The 24,071-nt window shown below is 32.8% G+C and overlaps 3 protein-coding genes across 4 annotated transcripts; 1 reads left to right on the forward strand and 2 right to left on the reverse strand.

Moving 5' to 3' along the window:
- The first annotated feature begins 7,736 nt into the window (after positions 1 to 7,736).
- Positions 7,737 to 9,654, forward strand: LOC130797940 (reticulon-like protein B12). The gene is made up of 4 exons (XM_057660740.1): positions 7,737 to 8,084; positions 8,415 to 8,595; positions 8,967 to 9,178; positions 9,279 to 9,654. The coding sequence occupies exons 1-4, from the start codon at positions 8,039 to 8,041 to the stop codon at positions 9,437 to 9,439; spliced, it is 600 nt and encodes a 199-aa protein (XP_057516723.1). The 5' UTR covers positions 7,737 to 8,038; the 3' UTR covers positions 9,440 to 9,654.
- A 148-nt stretch (positions 9,655 to 9,802) lies between these two features.
- LOC130797939 (dihydroorotase, mitochondrial-like) lies at positions 9,803 to 17,914 on the reverse strand. Of its 2 annotated transcripts, none has more exons than XM_057660738.1 (9): positions 17,757 to 17,914; positions 17,441 to 17,509; positions 13,867 to 14,012; positions 13,580 to 13,761; positions 12,409 to 12,545; positions 11,582 to 11,747; positions 11,358 to 11,474; positions 11,027 to 11,187; positions 9,803 to 10,245 (listed from the first exon to the last, which is right to left on the reverse strand). In XM_057660738.1, exons 2-9 carry the CDS (start codon positions 17,468 to 17,470, stop codon positions 10,054 to 10,056), a joined length of 1,131 nt encoding a protein of 376 aa, XP_057516721.1. In that variant the 5' UTR covers positions 17,471 to 17,509; positions 17,757 to 17,914; the 3' UTR covers positions 9,803 to 10,053. The 2 variants fall into 2 exon arrangements, with proteins under 2 accessions (XP_057516721.1, XP_057516722.1); XM_057660739.1 differs by having other exon boundaries at positions 17,441 to 17,470; positions 17,757 to 17,908.
- Positions 17,915 to 22,764: 4,850 nt separating this feature from the next.
- On the reverse strand, positions 22,765 to 23,799 carry LOC130798777 (glycine-rich cell wall structural protein-like). The gene has a single exon (XM_057661873.1). The coding sequence runs from the start codon at positions 23,797 to 23,799 to the stop codon at positions 22,765 to 22,767; it is 1,035 nt and encodes a 344-aa protein (XP_057517856.1).
- Between the last annotated feature and the right edge of the window lie 272 nt (positions 23,800 to 24,071).

Consider the following 24,071-nt stretch of genomic DNA (forward strand, 5'->3'; position numbering starts at 1 on the left):
TCTCAAAATAAGCGTCCGCACATCCAAGCCTAGCCTCGTGAAGATTCGCTGTTAGTAACAGCGAAAGTGAAAAAAAAAAAAAAAATTAAAAGCCCAAAGTCGCTGTTAGTAACCGCGACTTAAAAAAAAAAATTTAAAAGCCCAAAGTCGCTGTTACTAACAGCGACTTAAAAAAAAAATTTTTTTTTTTAAGTCGCTGTTAGTAACAGCGACTTAATGCGTTTTATATTTTTTTGCACAATTGATTTAATCTTACTAAACAGTATTTGTGAATCGAAATCCCAAGATCATGATCGGTACTATGGCACAATTAGTTTGTCCACAAGTACTTGATCTTGGCATGTTTTTCATGTCAGACTCGGATCCACACTAATGTCTACTTCAGATGCACCCTCTTGGTCTTGCAGCATTTGTTTCCTGGACTTACGTATCACAGCATTGCCTCTATAACATAACAAGTAATTAGCTAAGTTCAGCAAAGATCTTTAACCAATCATAAGTCATAATCTTGATAAGTTGGTAACTATTACAATGGGGGAAAGAAGTATTCGATGTCTAGTGATATATAGAATGCAACACTACAACAATACAAAGCTTTAATCCCAACAACATGGGTCATCAACATTAACCAAAACAAATCAACATGAAAACAGATTTTATAAAATACTCCCTCTTTCTTAATTACTCTTCTCATTTTCCCCGAACGTTCATATAAATACTTTCATTTTGGGCATCATTTTGGACAAAAATAATCTCATTTGTCCTTTTTTTTTTACTAAAGGATATTACATATTTCGATTCACAAATACTGTTTAGTAAGATTAAATCAATTGTGCAAAAAAATATAAAACGCATTAAGTCGCTGTTACTAACAGCGACTTAAAAAAAAAAAAAAAAAAAAAAAAACATTTTTTTTAAGTCGCTGTTAGTAACAGCGACTTTGGGCTTTTTAATTTTTTTTTAAGTCGCTGCGACTTTGGGCTTTTAATTTTTTTTTTTTCACTTTCGCTGTTACTAACAGCGACTCTTCCCGAGGCTAGGCTTGGATGTACGGACGCTTATTTTGGGAAATAAGTTTTTACGGAGCTTATTTTTGGAATTAAGTTGTTAAATAATCTTATTTTTTTCAAATTTTCAACGTACGTAGGATAATCCTTCAAGAAATTTCATGGAAAAATCACTCTTTAAATAAAACTTTTTGGTAGGTGATAATAAACAATGGTAATGGGAATGAAAAACTAATGTAATTTTGATTCAAAAATCTCTTGTTTACCTTGATGTCCATGCTTGTCCATCTTCGACATCTCATTTTCTTCATAAAATTTATTCCAATGCATTATCATTGGGAGAAGTGATAATAGAAATTTGTAAATAAAGAAACTTTTTTGTGATTAAAGTTTCATTACCATGGAAATAATATGGAATTTTTGATGAAATTTTACATTATAAATCATTCCGATTACCACCATTTAATATCACTAACCAAACGGACCACAAGAGTAATAAAATTATATGAAATATTGTTGGAAAGCCATATTCTTCATGTGATTCTTCATAGCACAAGAAGTTGTCACCCATGTTCTTTTTCATCTTTTTCTTGCAATTTGAAACATGCATGGAAAATGACTTCAATCAATAATTAATTATGCACATTTTTTGTTTAATTCTTTGGCTAAAATTTTTTTCAATTAAAGTAAGAAAATATCTTACAATATACTCATATGGTAATGAATAATGTTTGACAAAATTAATTATATTGATTATACTTTAATATCTACATAATTTTATGAGTTGTAAGTTATTAGCTGTTTGACTAATTATTAGCTATATACGTTCTTGTCAACATTTAAATGTCAAAAGTGTTTCTTTAAATTGTTAACTTATTTAAAAGATAAAATTAAAACAAAACATTACTCATGAAAATATTATTATTATATAAATAATTATAGTTTAACTTAAGTAAAAACACTAAAATTTTAGAAAAATCCTTGAGCATGACATTATACTTGAAGGAACGAAGGAGATCGGGTAGGAGACTTGTCACATGCTTGGCTTATTAACTTGGATTATAGGTTCAACTCCTATTGTGAGAGATTGTCTCTAAAATAGACGACCTCAAAATAAAAAGTCCACATTCTTATTTTCTTTTTAATTTGTATTAATTGGACTATTTAGCCTGTGTCTTATGGAGATACCGTCTCTCACAACAATTTGTCTTTTAGGTTTCTCATGTGCTTATTGAGGTGGTCACATGATGCTAAATGAATTTTGTTAACTACAAATTTTAACTTGATTAAATGCCACTAAATATATACATTACTAAAGATTAAATTTTCTGTAGAGAGCATGCTAGGTTCGATTTGTGTTATTGCTTAATGCTAATTAGATCTCCCTCTTTTTTTATACGTGTATATCATCCTTTTCTAATTAATTAGGATTATAATCTTATCCAAACTATAAATTAGAGCAACTTGCATAATTAATTAGGATTATAGTTATTTTCTCAAAAAAAAATAAAAATAGGATTATAATTAGTTTGGAGTATTATACATCAAATTGCTAATGCTTTCCAACAAAAATATGGTGTCATCAATTATCTTAGGTTTTAATTCAAAACTTACAATGCAAGTAGCCAATAAAATGAAATCGTGATCCTTCCAACTTCCACCGAGTCAATGTGCAAATTACAACATAATTTCATTTAGTTGATTACAAGTGTTATTTTTTATAGTTTTCAACATAATTTAAGTCTTACTATCAATTATGAATATGTTTTATAATAACTTATATAAAACGTAATAATACGAATTTAAAATAATAAATAAAAATATTGATACCACTTTGGGTTAGCATTGATATTTGGGGTTGGATTTAGTACTAAATTGAGCTATTTTTGGGGCTTATTAGCTTCACTTACTCTTTGGGGCTCATTAGTTCAAAAAGAGTCCTTTTAGGAGTCTTTAGCATCAATCGGGCCTTTTCGGGCTTATTAGCCTTAGGAGATCCTCTTATCAACGTTATTTGAAGGTCCTCATATTTTGTTAAAGGCTATAATATTCCGAACACTAGGCACCGATATTTCTAAATCACAAATTCTTGTTTTCAAGACAATTTCTTTAAGAGATTATCTCTAATCGGGTCGGCCTGTTATACATATTTTTAAATATTATAAGTAGATATTAAAAATAAAGTATGTAGGCATTTAAGATATTGTGAGTAGCTATTAAGGATACGGTAAATATCATTAAAAATTGATACCTTTAAGATCGAAATTGAAAAATGCCTACAAAATGAAAAAAATCCCCAAGTTGTTACACGCGCGAATTGGGTTAGCCAAAATTGACGATCTCATTATGAGGCCGTCTCGTTCAAGACCAGCTGTTAAAAATAATATAAGTAGATATTAAATTTTAATGAGTTGGGGCCTAAGAGACGTCTCTCAAAAAACTAGCTATTCTGAAATTTGGTCACTCTAAGTGTGCGGGCCTAATGTCTTGAAGTTAAAGGCCTTATTTTATTGGCCCAATGTCAAGTTACATAAGTATCAATCCAAACATTCAATGTAGATCGACGATCTTGTTATTGTAAGACCATATTGTTGGCTAATTTAACTTAAAATTAAAAAGGAAAAACAAAAAGGAAAGGAAAAAAATTTTAAAATTCAATTACTAAAATGTATTTACTTGTAAAAGATTATTTCTTAGTAAGATGCCTCAAAATAAGAAATTTATATTCTCATTATTTGTATTTGTCAGGCTATGTTACCCATAAATAAAACGTGCCTCACAATAAAACCATCTTATACAATAATTTGTATTATTAAAGTTAAGGGATATTCTACTTGTTAGCACTTCGCTTTAAAGAAACGCCAGTGAAAACAATTCTTAAAAAAATTTCATAGCATAACAAACCGTATGGCTATACTTAAATGAATAGTAACATTATTACTTAGAATTAGATGTTTCCATTAAATTGGTTTTAAAAAAATATTAAATTACTAAAGTACCCTCGATGATCATCATTCTACAAAAAACTATAAGGTTTCTATGTTGTGTAGAACTACTCTAGAAAAAACTAGATGGAATCTATTAGATAATCTGAGCCAGTACAGAATGCCACGTATATTTGCTTGACTTGCCTATGGTGTGTTCTTCATCCTTTGTTTCCATATGCAGCTGTTTCTTAAGCCTAGAGTCTCACTTTAATGGGATGATTTGTCTCACATCAACAAATTAAAGATGATACACATATTTTTTAAGTTATTAGAGTCTTTTTTCATCGTATTGCCATATGATTTTGGAATAGTATATATCTCCTTGAGTCTCCCCATATTGAGTCTTTCTTCATAGTGAGTGTGATGACGATGTGCACATTTTGCACTACTATCTTATTGTAATTGATTTCTAGTGTTCTCCAATCATTTTTCGTTTTTATAGTCTAATGTCAATGAACCAACTCAACTAAAAGTTTAAGCTGATAGTTGAGGCTCCAAGATATGTTAAATACTCTAACACGCCCCTTCACACATACCTGGTGCTTAATATTCCACTTCAAATAAAGGTTGGTTGAGATTCGAACTAGTGACCTTAAGTCACACTAGCTCTAATACCATGTTAAGAAACCAACTCAACCAAAAGCTTAACCTGATGGTCGAGACTTCAGGATATGTCATATACTCTAACACCTAAGGTGTTGTGGTGATGATTAAGTTCACTCACATATGTATAGACATCCACAAAACTGTGATGAAGACTTGATTCTCTGGCCATTGTTTGTTAGATAAGCTGAAGGGTCAATTATATTCATGGAGTATAAGTGCACTTCTATTTCATGTCTAATAGCAGTCTGCATTTTGGTAAATGTTTAGTTTATGCAGTGCAAAATTCCATCCACTTCATTGTATCACAAACAATCGTAATATAGGCTTGAAGTCTTGAACAACCGCATTATTTACTCTATGTTTGAATAATAATTTTGGTGAGAAAAGAAAGGGAGGGAAGGGGAAGGGAAAGAGAAAAGGAAAGAAGAAAAATGATAGGAAAATAACTCTTATTTGTATAGGATGGAATAGAAGAAAAAGAAACAGAGATGAAAGCTATCCTTTTAAATATTTCTAATATTGGAGAAACCGAAACCTTAACAAAAAGTCAAAAAGTGTCAATCAAATTCTTTCAATTCTCTTTCTTTTAAATCTCTTTCCTTCCATTTTGCTATCCAAATAAAGAATTCTTTCTTCCTTTAAATTTTTTTCTTTTCTTCACTTCCTTCCATCCAAACACACCCTTCTATTTACTTGATGTAACTTTTTGTCAATTATTTATTAAATAATCTTGCTGTTTTGAAAAGATAGAATTAATATAAGAAAAATAGTTGGGTTATATTGGGCAAGACTATGGACAAAAGAAAATCAATTGTATTGACATTGGGAATTTTTGAAAAAGGTGAGCGAAAAAAAAAAAATTAATTGAATAAACTATTATTCAAACTTTTCCCAAAACTAAGCGTGAAAACCCCAGACCTATGGTTTGGAGCCGTTCGCAGTTACTAACTGCGAACAGGTCAAAAAAGACAAAATAGCTGTTCGCAGTTAGTAACTGCGAACAGCAAAAAGACAAAATAGCTGTTGGCAGTTACTAACTGCGAACAGCTATTTGACCTAAAAATAAAAAATAAATTTTTTTTTTTTTTGCTGTTCGTAGTTACTAACTGCGAACAGCTATTTTGTCTTTTTTGACCTGTTCGCAGTTAGTAACTGCGAACAGCTCCAAACCATAGGTCTGGGGTTTTCATGCTTAGTTTTGGAAAAAGTTTGAATAATAGTATATTCAATTAATTTTTTTTTTTCGCTCACCTTTTTCAAAAATTCTTGACATTGGACCAAACGCAACAGGGCTATATATATGGCTGATTGCTAAGCCCAAATACAATTCTAGCGTCTTGTAATTAGCCTAAACACGTATACAATGTGTGGAAATTTGAAAAAAATAAGACGTTTTAATGATTTTTTTCAAAAAATAAGCTTTGTTAAAACTTTATTCCCAAAATAAGCGTTCTTGACTCCAAGGCTAGGCTTGGTGTATATTTATTCTTACTAACAGCGAATTAAAACAAATGGTCAAAAAATTAATCAAGGGTGAAGTTGCTGTTACTAACAGCGACTTAAGAGTTGATTCGTCAACTATGAAGTCATTGTTAGTAACAGCGACTTTAGGCGTGAGTTATTAGGACTCTTAAACGAAGTAAAGTGAATGAGGAAGGAGGAAGAAGACTATTGTATACAGGCACGTCTAAAGTTGCTATTACTAACAGCGACTTCACAACTGACCAGTCAATCCTTAAGTCGCTGTTAGTAACAGCGACTTCACCCTTGACTAATTTTTTAACTGTTTGTTTTAATTCGCTGTTAGTAAGAGCGAGTATACACCAAGCCTAGCTTTGGAGCCAAGGCCGCTTATTTTGGGAATAAAATTTGAACGAAACTTGTTTTTTGAAAAAAGTCATTAAAACGTCTTATTTTTTTCAAATTTTCTACAATGTGTTTGGATTGAAAGATTTGGACAAAAGAAAAGAAAGCAATTTGAAGAAATGGATTTCCTTAATTTTGATAGCAATTTTAAAGATTTAAGGGTTTTAGTCTTTTATTCTTGTGAATAGTTAAATCTTTTTGAATTTTGAAAAGATTTGAAAGAAAAAGGTATATTAACTATTTCACTTAATTTCTCTTTATTCCATTTCCCTCATGAATAGACAAATAAATTAACTCATATTTTTCTTCCCGTTCTTTCTTCTCCTTCCCTTTCCTTTCCATCCTAATACTCTATCCAAACACATTGTTAGTTTACGTTGTCTTTTCCATATAATTAAAACACAACGCATCACCATAAGATTAGAGACTCATATAATTAGTTTAATTTTTCTAATTATTCACTTAAAAATATGTGATCACTTTAACACATTAAATGTATAAGGGTCAAACCATTAGATATGGTCTTACCATGAGACCTTTTCCTTTAAAAATTTGTAAAAACGAAAATATTTTTTTCTTATTTCTAAATTCACTACTATTATCCATTCATCCGTAGTTGCCCTTTTTGTGAGAAAATAAAATCAAAAAATAATTCAAAAATTAGAAAATAACCATCAAATTCAAAAAGATGATAACAAAATGAAAAAGAAATGACTCTTAACTAGGTGACCTTCGGCTGGATTCAAGTCATGTGCACTATAGTCTATAGATCAAATAGAAAGGTATATAAAGAAAGAAAAAGAATTATAAAAAAGGGAATAGAAAAAACGGAAGAATGGTGTTTTCATCTCTCATGGTTGATGATTAGGTTCGATTACCCAAAAATCGGGTCCAATTGAGTTTTCTCCAGGCAAGTAACTAACCGACTCAGTTCAAATTCGATTTGGGGTAATTTTAATTACATTGCCGCACTTCGGGTGGTTGATTCAAGTTTGTTCAATTCGAGTTAGCTTCCATTTCATTTTCAAATCCAATTGATTTTCAAGTTAGAGCAATTTTAGCTTTTATAGACTTTCATTTAGTTAATTATAGGTTGAAATCAGTACGACTCAAGAGTATCAATCGAATCGAATTTGAATACCTCTACTCTACCTATAAAAAAACAGTACATTAAAAAACACAGACAATAGAAATATGTAATTGATTTTGTTGCATATCAAAGTATGACATGTGAGACAAACAAAGCACAGCATGGGCCATACAGGATGATGGCATTCCAGCTAATCACCTCAAAAAAGTCCAACAATTCACCCACAAAAGTATAGAACGTAGCTCACCAGCAATCCTGTCATCATCTTCCTAAATCACCCTTTTCTTTTCTTTTCTTTTTCCATTTGTTCATTTCAGGGCTAATTCTTGTAAAATCTATCTGCCTAAACAAACTTTTAGGCTGTAAATTCAGCTTCGCTTTTGTATCCCAACCAGCTTTAATCCATCCTGATTCCATGAAAAGAAACTTCTCTTACTGGTATTATTCAACTCAAACATCAGCGAGTTGTTAGTAAACTGATCATGGCCATGGAAACAACTGTTCATGAGCTTCTTGGAGGTGGATTTGGTACACTCTACTTTTCCCTCTTATTTCATTATTTTTTAACATTTCATTACCGCAATTATTGATTGGCTCTCATCTACGATGGGGTTTGGAATGGTCAGATGTACGAAACCTTACCCTTGTTAATCATCATCATCATACCCAATATCCCGCCCGAAAGCAGGGTCTGGGTGATGGAAAGTAGTAACAAAACTAACAAAAAAAAGTGTCATGTACAACTTCACATAAATAAGGCAGGGCATATGATTTGATGAAGTATTTATTTTTAGATCTAAGAGAATTTGAAGTGATGGAAAGTAGTAATAATGGGTTTGTTTTTTGTTGGACAAGCAGTGGCTGATGTGGTGCTATGGAGGCAAAGAAATATAACAATTGGAATGTTAATGATGGTACTGATTGTGTGGTTGGTATTTGAGGAATCTGGGTATACTCTGTTATCTCTTATATCTAGTGTTCTGCTGCTGTTGGTCACCATTTTATTTGTTTGGTCCAAAGCTGCTTCACTTCTTAACAGGTAACCCTTTTCTTTAACTATGTACTAATAGTTTTGTATTCATCTGTCTCCGAATAATAGGAATTTGGATAACTGATCTTAAATCGACCAGTAACTAACCAATCCGACACAGGCATGACTCGTCACATAACTTATCCGAAAACTAACCAATTCGATTTCCAATCGAATCAAATGACCCCGTCCAAAACCAACCCGAATGTAACCAAGAAAAAAAGTTGTTTCAAGTGAACTAACACGAGACCTTCTTAACAATACTACACAAAATTTATTATCACAAGTGAACTAACACGAGACCTTCTTAACAATACTACACAAAATTTATTATAAACTTAACACATTGATAACCCTATACATTAGTTGATATTCAACAGACCTGCTCCACCTTTACCAGAGATAAATCTAACACAAGAACAAGTAGCGGAGATGGGTGAGCTCGTTCGTAAAAACATAAACGCATTGGTCTTAGTTTGTCGGGATGTTGCTTTGGGGAAAGATTCGAGGTTATATCTTAGAGTTGCTGCCTGGCTTTTGCTGATTTCTATTGTCGGAGGCTTGACCGATATTGTCTCGCTATGCTATATTTGTAAGCTTCCATGCCATCATATTGCTGAGGTTTATCATTGAATGGTTAGGTGTTTTTATGTTTCCGTCTCCTGTACTAACCCTATCTAATTAATATGCAGCCTTTGTTCTGGTTCTTACAGTTCCCGCGCTCTATGAGAGGTACAATGAGATAATTGATAAACACATGAAGAATGTGTACAGATGCTTGCAACGGATCCGTGTAAAGTTAGACTACTACATAGCTATGTTAAGGAAGCTGGATCTTGAAAAAAGGCAATGAGAATGAGTACTAATCGATTTCATATGCGTACAGGCGATTGTAAAAAGATTGTGATAAGCAAGTTCGTCAATTTTGGCTTACATTTTTTCTTCTTGATAGCTTTTTGCCTCTGTTTCGGCTAAATTGCTTTGTTTGGCTTTGTTCGACAAGCTACTGCTTGATTTAATTGACTAAAGCTTGTTTTATTTGAGAAATAAGCGTGTTTACATGAAAAATCATGTCGTAAGTATCAAACTAACGTAACCAACATGCTAACATACAACTCTTAAACCATTCTACGAATCAAGCAACATGACATCTGTTTCAGATTACAGAATTAGACTAATATTCTTCATAACAAGAACTTAAGTTAGGTGGACTAACCTTGATCCTCAAACTCGAGCCCTGGCAAGGTGTCCTCATACAGAACTGCACCCAAAGTTCTGGTCAATGTCAACCAGACGCATCTGGATTTGAAAGGCTGAGGTTGTACAAGGACTTGCAATACCATGACCAAGGAAAATGAAATGAAATAAAGTAGCTCCTTCCGTCCCATTAAGTTTATATCGGCTCCCCATGTGAAGCTTTTTGGGAGATTTGTAGCAAACTCGATTGGACAAAGGGAATAAAAGATATCAAAATGAAGGTTTCCAGTCGAGCATTTGTCCGGCAAACATAGGGACAATTTCTCCAGAAGGGAAAAGTATACGCTCTGGGACTTTCCATGGCCGTTTTGTCAACTTGATCTTTGAAGTATTCCGTGGAAGGCCATAGAAATCAGGTCCATTGAAGCTCGTAAATGCCTCTAACTTTTCAAGTGCACCAGCCTGAATGTGCAAATAATGCAACAAATTTAACTTCCAGAAATAGCAAGACAAAAACACTCTAGCAGACAGAACTTCACTTCTACTTTCCTTTTACTCATATTAGAATTAATTTCTACAAAAGTACGGTTGTGTGTATCTAGCCCTTCTAAATCCCACCTAAGTGAGACCATTAATGACATTGGGATAATGGAAACCGAGGACAGGCATAGAAAAACATAAATCATTCACCAAAGTCCAATAGATGATTTGCTAACTAGTGCATAAACATAGCCATCATCTACTCTATCAAAAGCAAAGACAAGGTGAGAGAACATAATTTTGGCAAAAGAAAGGATAAATTCTCAGCAACGATTTCTACCTGAAATAGGTTAACAGCTAGCCTACAGCAAATGAGACATATTATAACTTGTAAGGACACACTAATGTAGTAGTAGCCTAGTCATAGTGCAAAAAAAAGGTAGCATTAGATCACATGGCCGCATTGTGTGTTAAAAAAACCGATATTTTCTGCATGGTGAAGATGTAAAAAAACTGCGTTTTTGGTCATTTCAAAGGAATATCTCACAATTTCAGCCGATAATTGGCGTTACGATCATTGCAACACCGTGCCGTTACCGCAATTACAACCGTTACTGCATTTTTGCATTATGAAATTATTGAGTGAGACGGACTTTTCTTTTTATTTTAATTACTTCATTGGTAGAAGCATCCAACTTAAACTCATCAAATATAATAAAATCAAGCAGTTCGTTTGTTATGAGAATAAAATGTTTTGACATACCTCTTCAAAAATTTTGGTATATAGTGATAAAGCAACTGGGGCATTAAAGATTCCAGCACATCCACAGGAACTTTCTTTTCTTTGCCGTTCATGAGGTGCACTATCAGTACCAAGAAAATATTGCTTACTCCCACTAGTTACTGCTGAAAGAATTGTCTGTCCTGTAAACACAATCAAAACATATGATCAAAGCATGCAGAGGCTACATAATAGAACAGAAAGTCATCTCAAGCACCCTGAGAAAGTTTCGATGTCTTGGTACATTATTGACCCAAATGACTCACATACATAAGATATACAGATTTTAACTGCACATTAAAAGAGCACATACTATGAATTTCTCTTTTGAGAACTGGAAGACAATAGTAATGTGGTTGAAGCCCTCCTTGGAAAAGAGAGTTTCTATTCAAAACAAGGTGTTGCGGTGTCACAGTGGCAGCTACAGTTCCTGATAGACACAAAGGAGTAAGCAGTCAAATTAAGAAATGAAAAAAGAAGATTAGGTTGAAGAATGAAAAATTTTGTGACATTTACTAAAACAGAACACTTGTTTACCTTCTTTGCATGTTTCGATAAACTTGACCGCATCTGCCGTAGTGATATGCTCCATCACAACTTTTAGTCGTGGTAATTTCTGAATTAAAGGTCTTAAAACTGTCTCAATAAAAACTTTTTCACGATCAAATATATCTACATCAGGATCAGTAACCTCCCCATGAACCTGTTATCACAACACAAAATTTCATAATCAATGAAAAATGGCTCACCATTTTTCACCCTTACTCAGAGACTCATAGACTTGTAAGAGACTCAGTCACTTAGACTCATACATCAGGATCTTCCAAAGGCAGCAATAATATTTTCGTGTTACTGTGTTAGCATATGCGTGATTGATCAATGATTCACGTCAAATCCGTTTTTTCCAGTGTCTAACTAGATTTGAGTTCTACTAGGCTTGTTGATGCAGAATTTCAGATATTATTAGTGTCTATGCTGAATTGAAACACATGCCAATAGCAATATAAATATCAGTAACCATGTATAAATTTTAATTTTCTTAGAGAGGGTGGTTACTAATTTGGGAACATCCAAGCATTCACTTCAAATCTGAAGATTACCATGTATATAAATAATGGCCACATCCTCACAACCCAGACAAAGATAATTAAATGTGTGAGGACATGAGGGAATCCCAATACATGAAATTAGACGTGTGTGGAGATGAGATCAAACATTTGATACAGAAAAAGAAAAAATGAGCAAAACAGGACAGAATAAATCTAAAAGAACATAATGAAAGAGAAAAAAAAAAAGATTGAAAAGTTGATGTCAAGAATAGACACCATGGAAATATGCATATATTCATAAAAACTATTACTTACCAAAAGAGGCATACTTTGTTCAGCCATCTCTTGGAGTGCTGGCAAGCACTTTCCGAAAAGATCAGTCACACCATCCTGCGAATTAGTTGTTGCACCAGCAGGGTACAATTTGACAGCATAAACCACCCCACTTTCCTCTGTCAACAGAATCAGTTATAATCAATCAAAAAAAAGAACAGAGAGAGAGCATTCAATAATCAAATATTTCCATACCCAACTCTGGATAAGCATAATAACAGTACATCGGTAACTACCAAAAAAGGTACTAGTTAAAAATTAATAATGTTTGGGTTGGTTAACTGACTACTGAAGCATTTAGGGTCTTGGACCCAACAATGGTGAGAAAAGATAAGAAGAAAGTAGAAAAATTGAGTATGAACAAGAACAAGCACAAAGATTGAAGTTTTAATGAACAAAGCACAGACACAGCATATGATGGTGTCTTGAACACTTACTCAAATGAATTATCGTTCATTAATGATTCATCAATACAATAATGATATAAACCTCACCAATGCTTAAGAACAAATTCTCAAACTCAAACTTTCCATCTTTAATGGAAATCACTAATCTAATACAAGAGAAACTCTCTAGGCTCTGAACCTCTCCTTCCCTTGTATTTGCCTACTCAACATATATTTAAATCTGATTTAGGGACCTTACATAGTCCCTGAAGCATTAGAGTAAACCCCAGACCAAAGCCCAAATGTGCCTAACAAGTTTGAGCCAAAACAAAAATCGCGAAGTTGGGCGCCTACATCAGGATTCTCGAACGAGCACTCCATGTGCTCGAATGAGCACTCACTTCAGTGGCCTTCTGTGACCTGATGTGCCTTGCCTCATTCAAGGCACCCCTTGTCCAGCTCCTTGACTTGTTTAAACACTAAGAGAAATCTGAGCAAGAACTGTTTAAATAAAAGGCATACCACACAAGGGAATAAAAATAACCAGAGGGAGATTAAGTTTTAATATGTGGGATCAAGAAGGGAACAAACTAAATTTCATGCCAACCCCCTGTCCCCATTAAACAATAGAAAATACATAGACAAGAATATACTGATAGAAGATCTCTTCAACTATTCGCATATTAGAAATCACAAATATCTCTAGGAGCTAGAAAACAGGTATATACAAGATATTCCCTAGTTCCAATTAAAAGTTTGGTGCTTACTAGCAAGCTTGATCTCATTAGGGCTAGTTGTATCCGTCAAATAGAGTGTCATGAGAGGATTGAAGTCGCTATCAGCAGGCAACACTTTCATGATAGACTCTCGGTAAGCAATAGCATCAGCTGTAGTAGTAATAGGAGGTCTTAGATTTGGCATAACAATTGCCCTTCCAAAGTCTCTTGCGCTGAATTACAGAAGGATACAGCATGCTTTAAGATAACCCAAAATATTTCAACACAAGAAATGAAAAAAAAAAAAAAAAAAAAAAAAAAAAAAACTCATGACTTACCTGTAAGGAGCAACAGCAGCAAGAAGGTCTCCATCACGGAGATGAAGATGCCAATCATCAGGGCGCGTCAAAGTCAGTTCCATCTTGACCGCTTTGATATTTAGCTTGTTAGACCTTCTAATGCTGGAAATAGGCAAATTTGATGCCTAAATAATTGAAGTTATAAGAATACGCCTAGTCTGAATTGGTAACAAGACAAATTTAAAAGACAATATCTAAAGTGAAAACATAGCATGAATGCCAACAAAACAATTCGGGATTCATCATAAGAAGCTTACAAGGATTGGATTGAAGCCAGGCACGTTAAACTTTCAAGTGAAGCCTTTTCTTGATCTAAGCCATAAACGAAATGTCTATGAATTTATGTTCACGTCCAATTAATTATTAATTTCGTTTCTTAAATCTGGATAAACAATTTGTCAAAGCTTCAACCACAAACAAACCAATCTCGACTCTCAAACAGCAATATATCGTTCACATGACTTTGCTTCCTGGTTTATTATACTCAAATGATAAAAATAGACTTCAAGGAGCCTCTTCCTTGCTTACGCATCATTTACAAATACGTAAAAACTTTATAGTTTACACCACTCCTTCTCGGGATAAGAATAAATTGCAGCTTTCTTTAACATTGCTAGACTTTAAATTATTGTTAGACAATTTACCAAGATGTAATCCAGATGGGTGAATACATATCATATTCAATCCATCTTGCAAATTGTTTTAGGTTCTTCCTAATTTTGATATGCTCCAGTTATAAACAGAAAAAAAGACTCTAAATGAGGGAATTGTGGGAGTTTATAGTTCTTGGTAATCATGAATCTGTATCTATCTTTTGTAAATTCAGAAGACAGGCTTCCAAAAATCATTTATGAGTATCTGCATTCCTTTTTTATAACAGTTATTTACCTCATGGAATGGATTCTACGATGACTTGCAACTTTTATAACACTAAAGATTTTTGTTTTATGATTTATCTTCTGTTTTTCAGTAGAACCGTGCCAACAAATTACTCTATTGTGTTTGGGGTAGGAGAACGACCTGTAGTTTAGCTATGATAGCAGAATATGCATCTCAATCAAGTTTTGCCCTTGCATTTGTAGCAGTGCATATAGGTCTAGTCTTTACCATTTACATCCCTAAAATAAGTTACCATCTCTGATTTTGGGATTCTGTATATAGAGGTTAACATTTCTTGTTCGTAAGTTCTCTTTATTACAACCCTAAAATTGGGCTCGGTGCTATGAAGTCTGAACTCACCCACAACCCAATTTATCATTCTGAATTTTTCATTTACCTTAATCTTCGTGTAAAATGTAGATGTTAATATATTTAAAGACAAGAAATATTTGTTATTTGTACTCTTCATTCTACTAGTTGCAACTTTCCCGCTATATATCTAAGGTTGAAGCATGCAATGCAAGATTGAAATTTGCAATGTAGAATTGTGGGTGTGAACCCTAAGAAAGTGATTATTCTCATTAAAGGAAAAATTAGATGCTTTTTCCTTCTTCGTTTTCATTATAGGATGAAAGCTAACTAAAAGATTGCTTGACAAGAGGGAAATTTCACAAGAAAAGATGATTGTTGCGACACCAGGTGGACTTTATTGGGAAAGTGATTCTTCAAACGATGAAGTTCTAGTGAAGATAGATATAATTTGAAACTTAATTCACTCCTTGTGAAAAGTTCTATATTAATTGTAATTTTTATTTAATTTTGTCATTAAGCTTTCTTAGAGGGCCTCCACTGCCTGATCAATAAGTAATCTGAACTTATTTCTAATTTCCCCTATATCATGACTGTTATGCTTACGTTGCTTGCTTAAATTGAGTCATTCCTATTTTGAGTTATTCATTTCCATTTTCATGTTAGTGCTACTAGGCACTAGCCATATCTTTGCCAAACTTCAGTTTTCTTCGGCTTTTTCTACTGTCTACATGTATTGTTGATATGTTTTTATTTAATACTAGGAAAAGATAGCTTGCCATTGACATGCTCAGCCTTACTTATGTGCCTTCTCATGTTCGAACGTTTTCTCAACTTTAAGGTGGCATACAAAATAAGGAGATAGATTAGAAAGAGGCCTTTGTGATGACAGAAATAGTAAGAAAGTAGATTAAAAGGGAAGTGTTGCTTGCTTAAAATAGGGAAGTGTTGGCAGGCTTGTAGTAAAAATAAAAAAGGCGGTGTTTTGTCTATCCTAAATTATGAAAATTAACTTATTTCCCTCATTTGTAATTTGATCAATCAAGATTCTTATGCTTGCATCCATGATCCATCCAGACCTCGACATCAATTAATCTTATTAGAGTTCTAGCATGCTCTTAGTCAACCCACACAGACCTTGTTTTCTCTCTTCCTCTATAATTGACTTCAGCGTTTCAGACCTCATATGATCCTAAACCCATCTCCTTTTCTGTTTTTGAGAATCGAATCCTACACTTGCTCTATTTATTCCATCGACATTTTTTTGTTTTGCTAAAATTTTAGCTCTCATTTGTACAAGTTGTATTTTAATGATGGAGAAAATGCTTATGATTTCTAGGAAAGGTGGAATAACCTTAACTTATCAGTAATATTGGGATTGACACTATTTTCTCTTTAAAAAAGTTTCAACATTGGAGTGTGAATCGCAATAAAAGATAACATGCACCTTCCATCAATTCCATTAAGAATTAAGATAAACACCAACCTGAATAACAAATGAAACTAGTATATAACAACTCATTATCTTGCATCAAAATACAATAAACTTGACAAATTCTAAGACTTCCCTCTTTGACTGTTTACTGTTCTACCAAAGTTCTCCCCATCAAAAAGTACTTATATATTATGCTACTAGCTATAAAATGCTAAGACTAGAGCAACTATAAAATTGGCAAAGAAGCACCAACTTTTTCCCAATGAACTACAAAGGTTAAGAATCATCTTTCGAGGTAATCGGGTCTTATCTCAGTTGAAGCAAGTACCTCCTCGGGTAAGGTCTTTGGTTTGATTCCCATCTAAAACTCCCCTTCCCTCATCCTACCCTGAGGCCGCGATAAAAAATATTTTCAGCTAGTCTCTTGAGAGACCGTCTCTTTGAGAGACACCTCTCAAACCCAGCCCATTAAAGATTAATGTCTACTTATCGTATTGTTAATGCCTATTTACATTATTCTTAATGCTTACTTACAATATCCTTAATGCCTACTTTCAATATCTTAAATGTCTACTTACATCATTCTTAATGCCTACTTACAATATTTTAAAAAATATATAATGGGCCGGTCCAATTAGAGATAGTCTCTCAAAGAGACCGGCTCTCACATGAATTTGTGATTATATCAGGCTCTGGGGATAAAACTAATTTCCATATTTTAATTTAATGCTCATTCACTAGGTTAACCATTCACCAAGCCCTTAAGTTATGTACAGATTACTTCATAAACATCCTGATAACCAACAACAACAACAACAAGAAGAAGCCTTAATCCCAAACAATTGAGGTCGGATATAGGAACCATACTAAGTGCAACAAAAATCTAGACAATACAGTAAACATTAAGTGGAATTAGCTAATAATGCTTACATTGTATAGCAAGGTTGAAGTGTTTATCATCTGAAATGCGAACAAAGAACACTTCAATCAATCAATAATCTGTTTACACCATGAAAAATGCACGAGTCAAAAACAATTTTACTCCAAAATCTTCATTAACTCCGTAAATTGCCGAAGATTAAACAATAAACTAAACTACTTTTTCCCAATTTTCAAGAACAAATAGCAAACCCCATAAAAAAATTGAAATAGTGTCCATTTCTAACGAGTTTTTGCATACATGAAATCGAACAAAGCAGCACAGAATAAAGATTTAAAAGGAAAGAAATGGGAAAAGTAAACTAACCTCTAAATTGCTGAATCTGCAATTGAATTAATTGGGAGGAATGAGGCTGGTTGTGTATTAATAAATTAAGATAGAAAAGGGTATTCTTATGAGCAACAAAAAATGGAACTGCACAAGAATGAAGAACAGATGAAGATTTTGCAGCAATTGAAGAATACGTACTCCTATCAGAATTTGTCATTTATTTAAGCCTTAATAAAGGATTCTCCTAAATTGAATATCACTAAACTCAACTTAATTACGGTTAATATCTAAGAAAAAATATAGTCAATTAAAATTTTATTTGAATGTTTAATCGCATATTATTATAAAATTAATTTTAAAATATTTAGATGTGTTGTAATATATAAATAATCAAAATAATACGTTAAATTACGTAAAAAGTCAAATGTAACAAGTATAATAAATCAGAGAAAGTGTAAAGCCACTATAGATGTTTGGGCATTGTATGTGTATACTATGTGAATGTGAAAGTATATATAAATTTATTTTTAAAGTAATGCAACTAAAAATCGATATAATTAATTTAATTTAGTAAAAAACAATTTTAAAATGATATAAAAATATTATATTTTATGAAAAATATCATATGATATAAATAACATTAAAAAATTAGTTTATTTTGATGATTTTCTAAAAAAAATTGGCTAAAATGAGTTGGTTGAGCTTATTTGATTGACCCAAATGATTTATTCGATTGTAATTTTTTTAACCAATTCATACCAAATTGTTCTAATTTAGGAATAAATATTGTTTGTGCAAATGCTTTCACTATTTACAAATTAATTTTGTCAGTTTAACCATACATAATTATGACAATTTATTTGTTTTTTTTTTTGGACTGATAATATTCATTTACAGATATATATTAAGAAGCTTAATAGGCATGTGATGATTATAAATTATAATCAAGAATGTTACCCAAATTGAATTCCTTATTTACTAATTTAATGACTTTTATAAATCAATTAGATACATCATATTCTAATTTTGATGTATAAATTTGTTATAATAATTTGATACAAATAGATTACTTTTGAAGTTCAGGAGGAAGTATTGATTAATGATGTATTCAATTATTTTTTTTTGGCAAAGTTTAACCCTAAGTTGTGTTATGTAATCATTAATCATCCACTAAAATATCTCAATGAGTTAATATTTCTATATAATTATATTTGTTATTTTTAAATATTTTTATTATATTTATGATTATGATTATGTTATGGTCTATTGAAAGATATGAGACTTGTTCCACATCATATCAGATGTGAACGCAATTGGTGTGGGATTTAAAATGAGCTCTTCACCTAATAGGCTAGCTTAGATGAGCTCTCCTGTTTTTCCTATAACAATGGTATCAGAGTCGGACTCGAAGTGATTGGCCTGCAGAGTGGGTGGCTTGCGGAATGGATGGCCTGGAAAAGCTAGTCGTGACCCAACGTATCCATGACCCAATGCAACCGTGACCAGTGTAGCGGTGACCCAACGAGGACGTTGACCTTATGGGGTTAATTGTTTAGGTCTATTGCAATTTGCAAGGTATGAGACTTGTCCCGTATCGATTGTGAATGCAATTGGTGTGAGGTTTATAGGCAAATAGACTATATCACGTAATAGCCTAGTTTTTTAGATGAGCTCTTCTGTTAGTCTTATAACAAATTATGATTAAATTCAGATAGATAGATATTTAGTGGAGAAAAAATATGAAATGGACACAAAACATTGCGATTATTAGTAAATTAAGTTAAATAGATTGGAAGTTTAATTAGATTGCTCCTACTTTTATAAAACGTGATGTCGATGAACATTTAATCATCCGTAGGTAGGAAAACTAAGCTAAATATCAATTACAAACCAACCTAACTTATACGTTCGAATGGTAAAATTAAATTAACCATTACTTGAAGAAAATAAATAAAATATTGTTCGAGAAAAATGCCTCAAAATAGTCATGCAATTCTACGTATAATTTTCTATATAATACTCCCTTCTATTCACTACAAGTGTCCTATTTATTTTTTAAACACTATTCATCTCTTATTTTTAATTTATATTTTATTATTAATCTATAAGTTAAAACATAGTCAAGTGAGATCTTGTTTGGTTCGTCTCAATGCAAGAATTATTCATATCAATTTTCCATAATTTTTAATTATACATAATTAGATATATTAAGGATTGAATAAGTGCATTTGATGGAGTTTATAAAGCAAATGAGACACTTGTGGTGAATAGGAGGAAGCAATAAATAGTTTGCAAATTACAATTTTAAAGTTTACGACTTTGTGAATGACATCTCAATGTTTATTATTTTGAATTTCAACCATCAAAGTATCAAAGTATTGTGCGGACAGCGGAAGCAATAACCCCAAACAATAAAGAAAACAATAAAGATTTAATGTAAACAAAGAAAAGAAAATCACACCAGGAATCTATGTGATTCACTATCAATATAATAGTTAGGTCCATGAATACTGAAATCAAAAGTTTCACTAATAAAATGCAAGATTACAAAGATGAATCAAGAAAACCATCCTTCTAATGACCCACTATTCTCTTTTGTGTTTCTATGAAACCCTAACCCTAATTAGAGGGATGTTTGTATAGTAGACCTCTCTTAATAAAGAGGAGTTTAACATTTACACGAAAGCCAAGTCAAAGTGCATATTAAGCTGAGTCGGCTTTTTCCCATACCAAAAAACATTGACTCGGTGTTAGATTCTGGAAAACCTACGTCAAGTCCAACTCTAAAAGTCAATTTGACTTTTTCCTAAAGCCAAGAAATGCCGACTCGGCGTTTACTTCTAGAAAATTAAATACGTTTGTCATAGCAGCAATAGACGAATCACCTTTTTCTTGACCCCCACCAACGCCGACTCGGCATTGGCTACTGAAACACCATGTGTAAATTCACAAATTATTCTATAATAATTGTGAGAAATGTTATATTTGTTGAATTATCAATTTTCTTTTAAAGGGTAGGAAATAAAAATCGTGCAAAATAATAGGAGTATATAATATAGGAAAATCTGGTATTAATACATACAATTATTTCTCAACTGTTTAAATTAGATCCTACTATTAATGTAAATTAAAGAGGACAATTGTTAGATTGGAATATTTTAAGGGAAAATGTAAAAACATATTTTGTTGATCTAAATAAATTATCATAATTATCTTAATTTGATTTAGTTGATTTGGTAGAAACTAATGTAGTTTCAGAAAAAAAAAATATTATATTTTACCAATAATTATGTGCAAATCAACAACACACGATAAAAGAAAATGTTAAGAAAGAGATAAGATTGTTGAACTACCCCTAAAGAAAAGGCGAGGAAGGCCAAGAAAGAATTCAAATTAGTAGCACTAGTGTTACAAATGAGTTTCATTACCATGAAGTTAGTGCACAACCTAACCTTAATGGTAGAGAAGGAAGAAGAGGTTTTTTAATACTCCCAATCAAACCAAATTTCAAATTCAAACCTCTTTAAATTATGAGTATTATTTTTCTTAAAATATTATTTAATATCAATATGTCATTTGTAATAATGGTTTTTAATTTGATATTTGTTCTTTTATTTGACGTTTATTCTTTTTTTTTTTTTTTTTTTTTTTGCTTTTTGGGATTAATACTACTTTTATGCAATTTTAGTAGGTTAGTCATGAATTGTTAAATGGTCAATATCAAATTTAATTTGGGTAAAAACGTTTTTGTTAGTTAATTTCCAAGGGTTTTATCATTGAAGTTTTTCAAGTTAAATTTCATAGATTAACCTACATTTTCTCATTCATTATTTTTATAGAGGATTTGAATCCTGTTCTTTATTTTTTGTGATTCTGTGATTTTGTCACGTCATGTATGATTTAAAATTACAAATACAAATTAAAAAAATTGAAAAATAATAAATGAAGACTTCTTAGAGTTTTTCTAAATAAATTTAAAACTAAATTAGGTAAGTATTTTTAATTAGTTTAAAATTTAAACCAAATAAATTTAGTTTTAAATTGACTCAAAATAAGATTCATTCGTAAATAGTTAGTTTATCTTATTAAATTGCATTTTAGAAGACCATCATAAATCATAAATTATAATCATAATCATAAATAAAAATAAAAGAATTGAAAAATAACACTTAGCGACTTCTTATATTGTTTTCCTTAATAAATTTAAAGTTAAATTACGTAAGTATTTTTTGTTCAAAATTTAAACCAAATAAATTAGTTTAAAAAATTGACTCAAAATAAGCTCAATTCATTTATAAATAATTACTTTATTTTATTAAATTGAATTTTAAAAGACCATCAAAAATATCTTTTAGTCATATTTACGAGCTACATTAGAATAAATATTTTAGTAAGTTATATTGTTATTGGAAGTAATTATTCTATAAAAATATTTGGTAATTACATACTTTTCTTAAATACAAGAATTTTTTTCTTACAATATATTATTCATTGAAAATTTTATTTATATACATATATATACTAAATTTCGTGCATTGCACATGCTTCTAAACTAGTTTTCTATAATTATGTTTGTTGTGGCTTATTTTGACACTCATGTCTTGACCATAATCTTTGATATGGGAAAATAAAAAAATATTAATATTATCATACAAATACTTAATAATATACCACAACTAAAATTTTGCGATTATATATATATATTTGTAAATTGTAAAAGTTAATAAAATAATGAGCAAACAAACCATGAGTTGTATTAAGATGAGCACCATGATAATGTTTCAATATATATTCTAAAATTTGCAAATTAAAAGAATAACAACTTTCATATAAAAGGTAGATCTTATTATTTAACTAAAAGATTTTAATTGTACGTAGATAGATAATATTACGAACTAGCCATGCACATGCATGATGCATACAATAGATAATAACTAACTACTAAGATTTTTCTAAAACAATGATTATTGAAGGATGATTTGATACTCCAAGTACTCATGCTTATAGATGCCCTCATGATTCATATGATCTGGTTAGCTATATTTTAGTAGCCACCACCTCCATATCCTCCTCCATGACCACCACCAGCACCACCTCCATAACCTCCTCCAACTCCTCCGCCAGAGCCACCACCAGCTCCTCCTCCATAGCCACCTCCGTGTCCTCCACCGATACCACCACCAGCTCCACCTCCATGTCCTCCGCCAATACCACCACCAACTCCACCTCCATGTCCTCCTCCTGCACCTCCTCCATAACCCCCTCCAACTCCACCTCCGTATCCACCACCAACACCACCTCCATGGCTACCTCCTACTCCACCACCAACGCCTCCACCTTTTCCACCTCCATAACCGCCTCCTTGCCCACCACCTACACCACCTCCTTGTCCACCTCCAATTCCCCCACCTTTACCTCCTCCATAACCGCCACCAACTCCACCTGGACCTCCTTGGCCACCACCAACACCTCCTCCATGACCACCTCCTAAGCCACCACCTTGTCCTCCTCCATAACCACCACCAATTCCACTTCCATGACCACCTCCTATCCCACTTCCAACACCACCACCTTGGCTTCCTCCATATCCACCACCCACACCACTTCCATGACCGCCTCCTACTCCACCTCCAACACCACCCCCTTTGCCTCCTCCATAACCACCACCAACTCCGCCCCCATGGCCTCCACCAATCCCACCTCCAATACCACCACCTTTGCCTCCTCCATATCCACCACCTATACCACCTCCATGGCCACCTCCTACACCACCTCCAATACCACCGCCTTTTCCTCCTCCATAACCTCCACCACCAAAGCCACCTCCATGACCTCCACCTATACCACCTCCATGTCCACCACCAATGCCAACTCCTTGACCACCTCCATATCCACCACCTTCACCACCCCCATAGCCTCCACCATAACCACCTCCCAAACCTCCTTCCTCCCCTACATAACCCTCCTTACCTACATTGTACGTTTCCTCTAACCGCCTTCCCTCACCCAACCCTACAAACACCACCACAAGTGCGAGCACCACAAAACACAATCCTAAACCTCTTCTAAACTTCCCCATATTGATTTCACTCACTCAAATACACTTCTAGCTAGTTTCCTTTGCTAATTGCTTACATATTTGCAAAGTAGCAATGCCCTATTTATAGTAAAATTTAGAGCATAGAAAACGACATAAGTATGCCCCACATGGAGATTTCCATGAATTGGATAGTACGTACCACACTCTAACAAGTGCTTACGCGTAAGATGTGTGCGGCTAAAATACAATGGTAAATTTTCAAAGTTGATTGACCATTCATATTAATCAAAGTTAGCATTTATAGTCGGTGT

The sequence above is a fragment of the Amaranthus tricolor genome, chromosome 13 (genome assembly GCF_026212465.1).
Source record: "Amaranthus tricolor cultivar Red isolate AtriRed21 chromosome 13, ASM2621246v1, whole genome shotgun sequence".
NCBI lineage: Eukaryota > Viridiplantae > Streptophyta > Magnoliopsida > Caryophyllales > Amaranthaceae > Amaranthus > Amaranthus tricolor.

Excerpts from the sequence above, each read along its gene's own strand:
- LOC130797939 (XM_057660738.1), bottom strand. The coding sequence starts at position 17,470 with ATGATAAACACTTCAACCTTGCTATACAAT. Across the intron at positions 14,013-17,440 it reads CTTCAACCTTGCTATACAAT|GCATCAAATTTGCCTATTTC; the intron begins GTAAGCATTATT and ends TCAATTATTTAG. Across the intron at positions 11,475-11,581 it reads TATCGAAACATGCAAAGAAG|GAACTGTAGCTGCCACTGTG; the intron begins GTAAACAAGTGT and ends TGTGTCTATCAG.
- LOC130798777 (XM_057661873.1), bottom strand. The coding sequence starts at position 23,799 with ATGGGGAAGTTTAGAAGAGGTTTAGGATTGTGTTTTGTGGTGCTCGCA.
- LOC130797940 (XM_057660740.1), top strand. The coding sequence starts at position 8,039 with ATGGCCATGGAAACAACTGTTCATGAGCTTCTTGGAGGTGGATTTG. Across the intron at positions 8,085-8,414 it reads GCTTCTTGGAGGTGGATTTG|TGGCTGATGTGGTGCTATGG; the intron begins GTACACTCTACT and ends TTGGACAAGCAG. Across the intron at positions 8,596-8,966 it reads GCTGCTTCACTTCTTAACAG|ACCTGCTCCACCTTTACCAG; the intron begins GTAACCCTTTTC and ends GATATTCAACAG.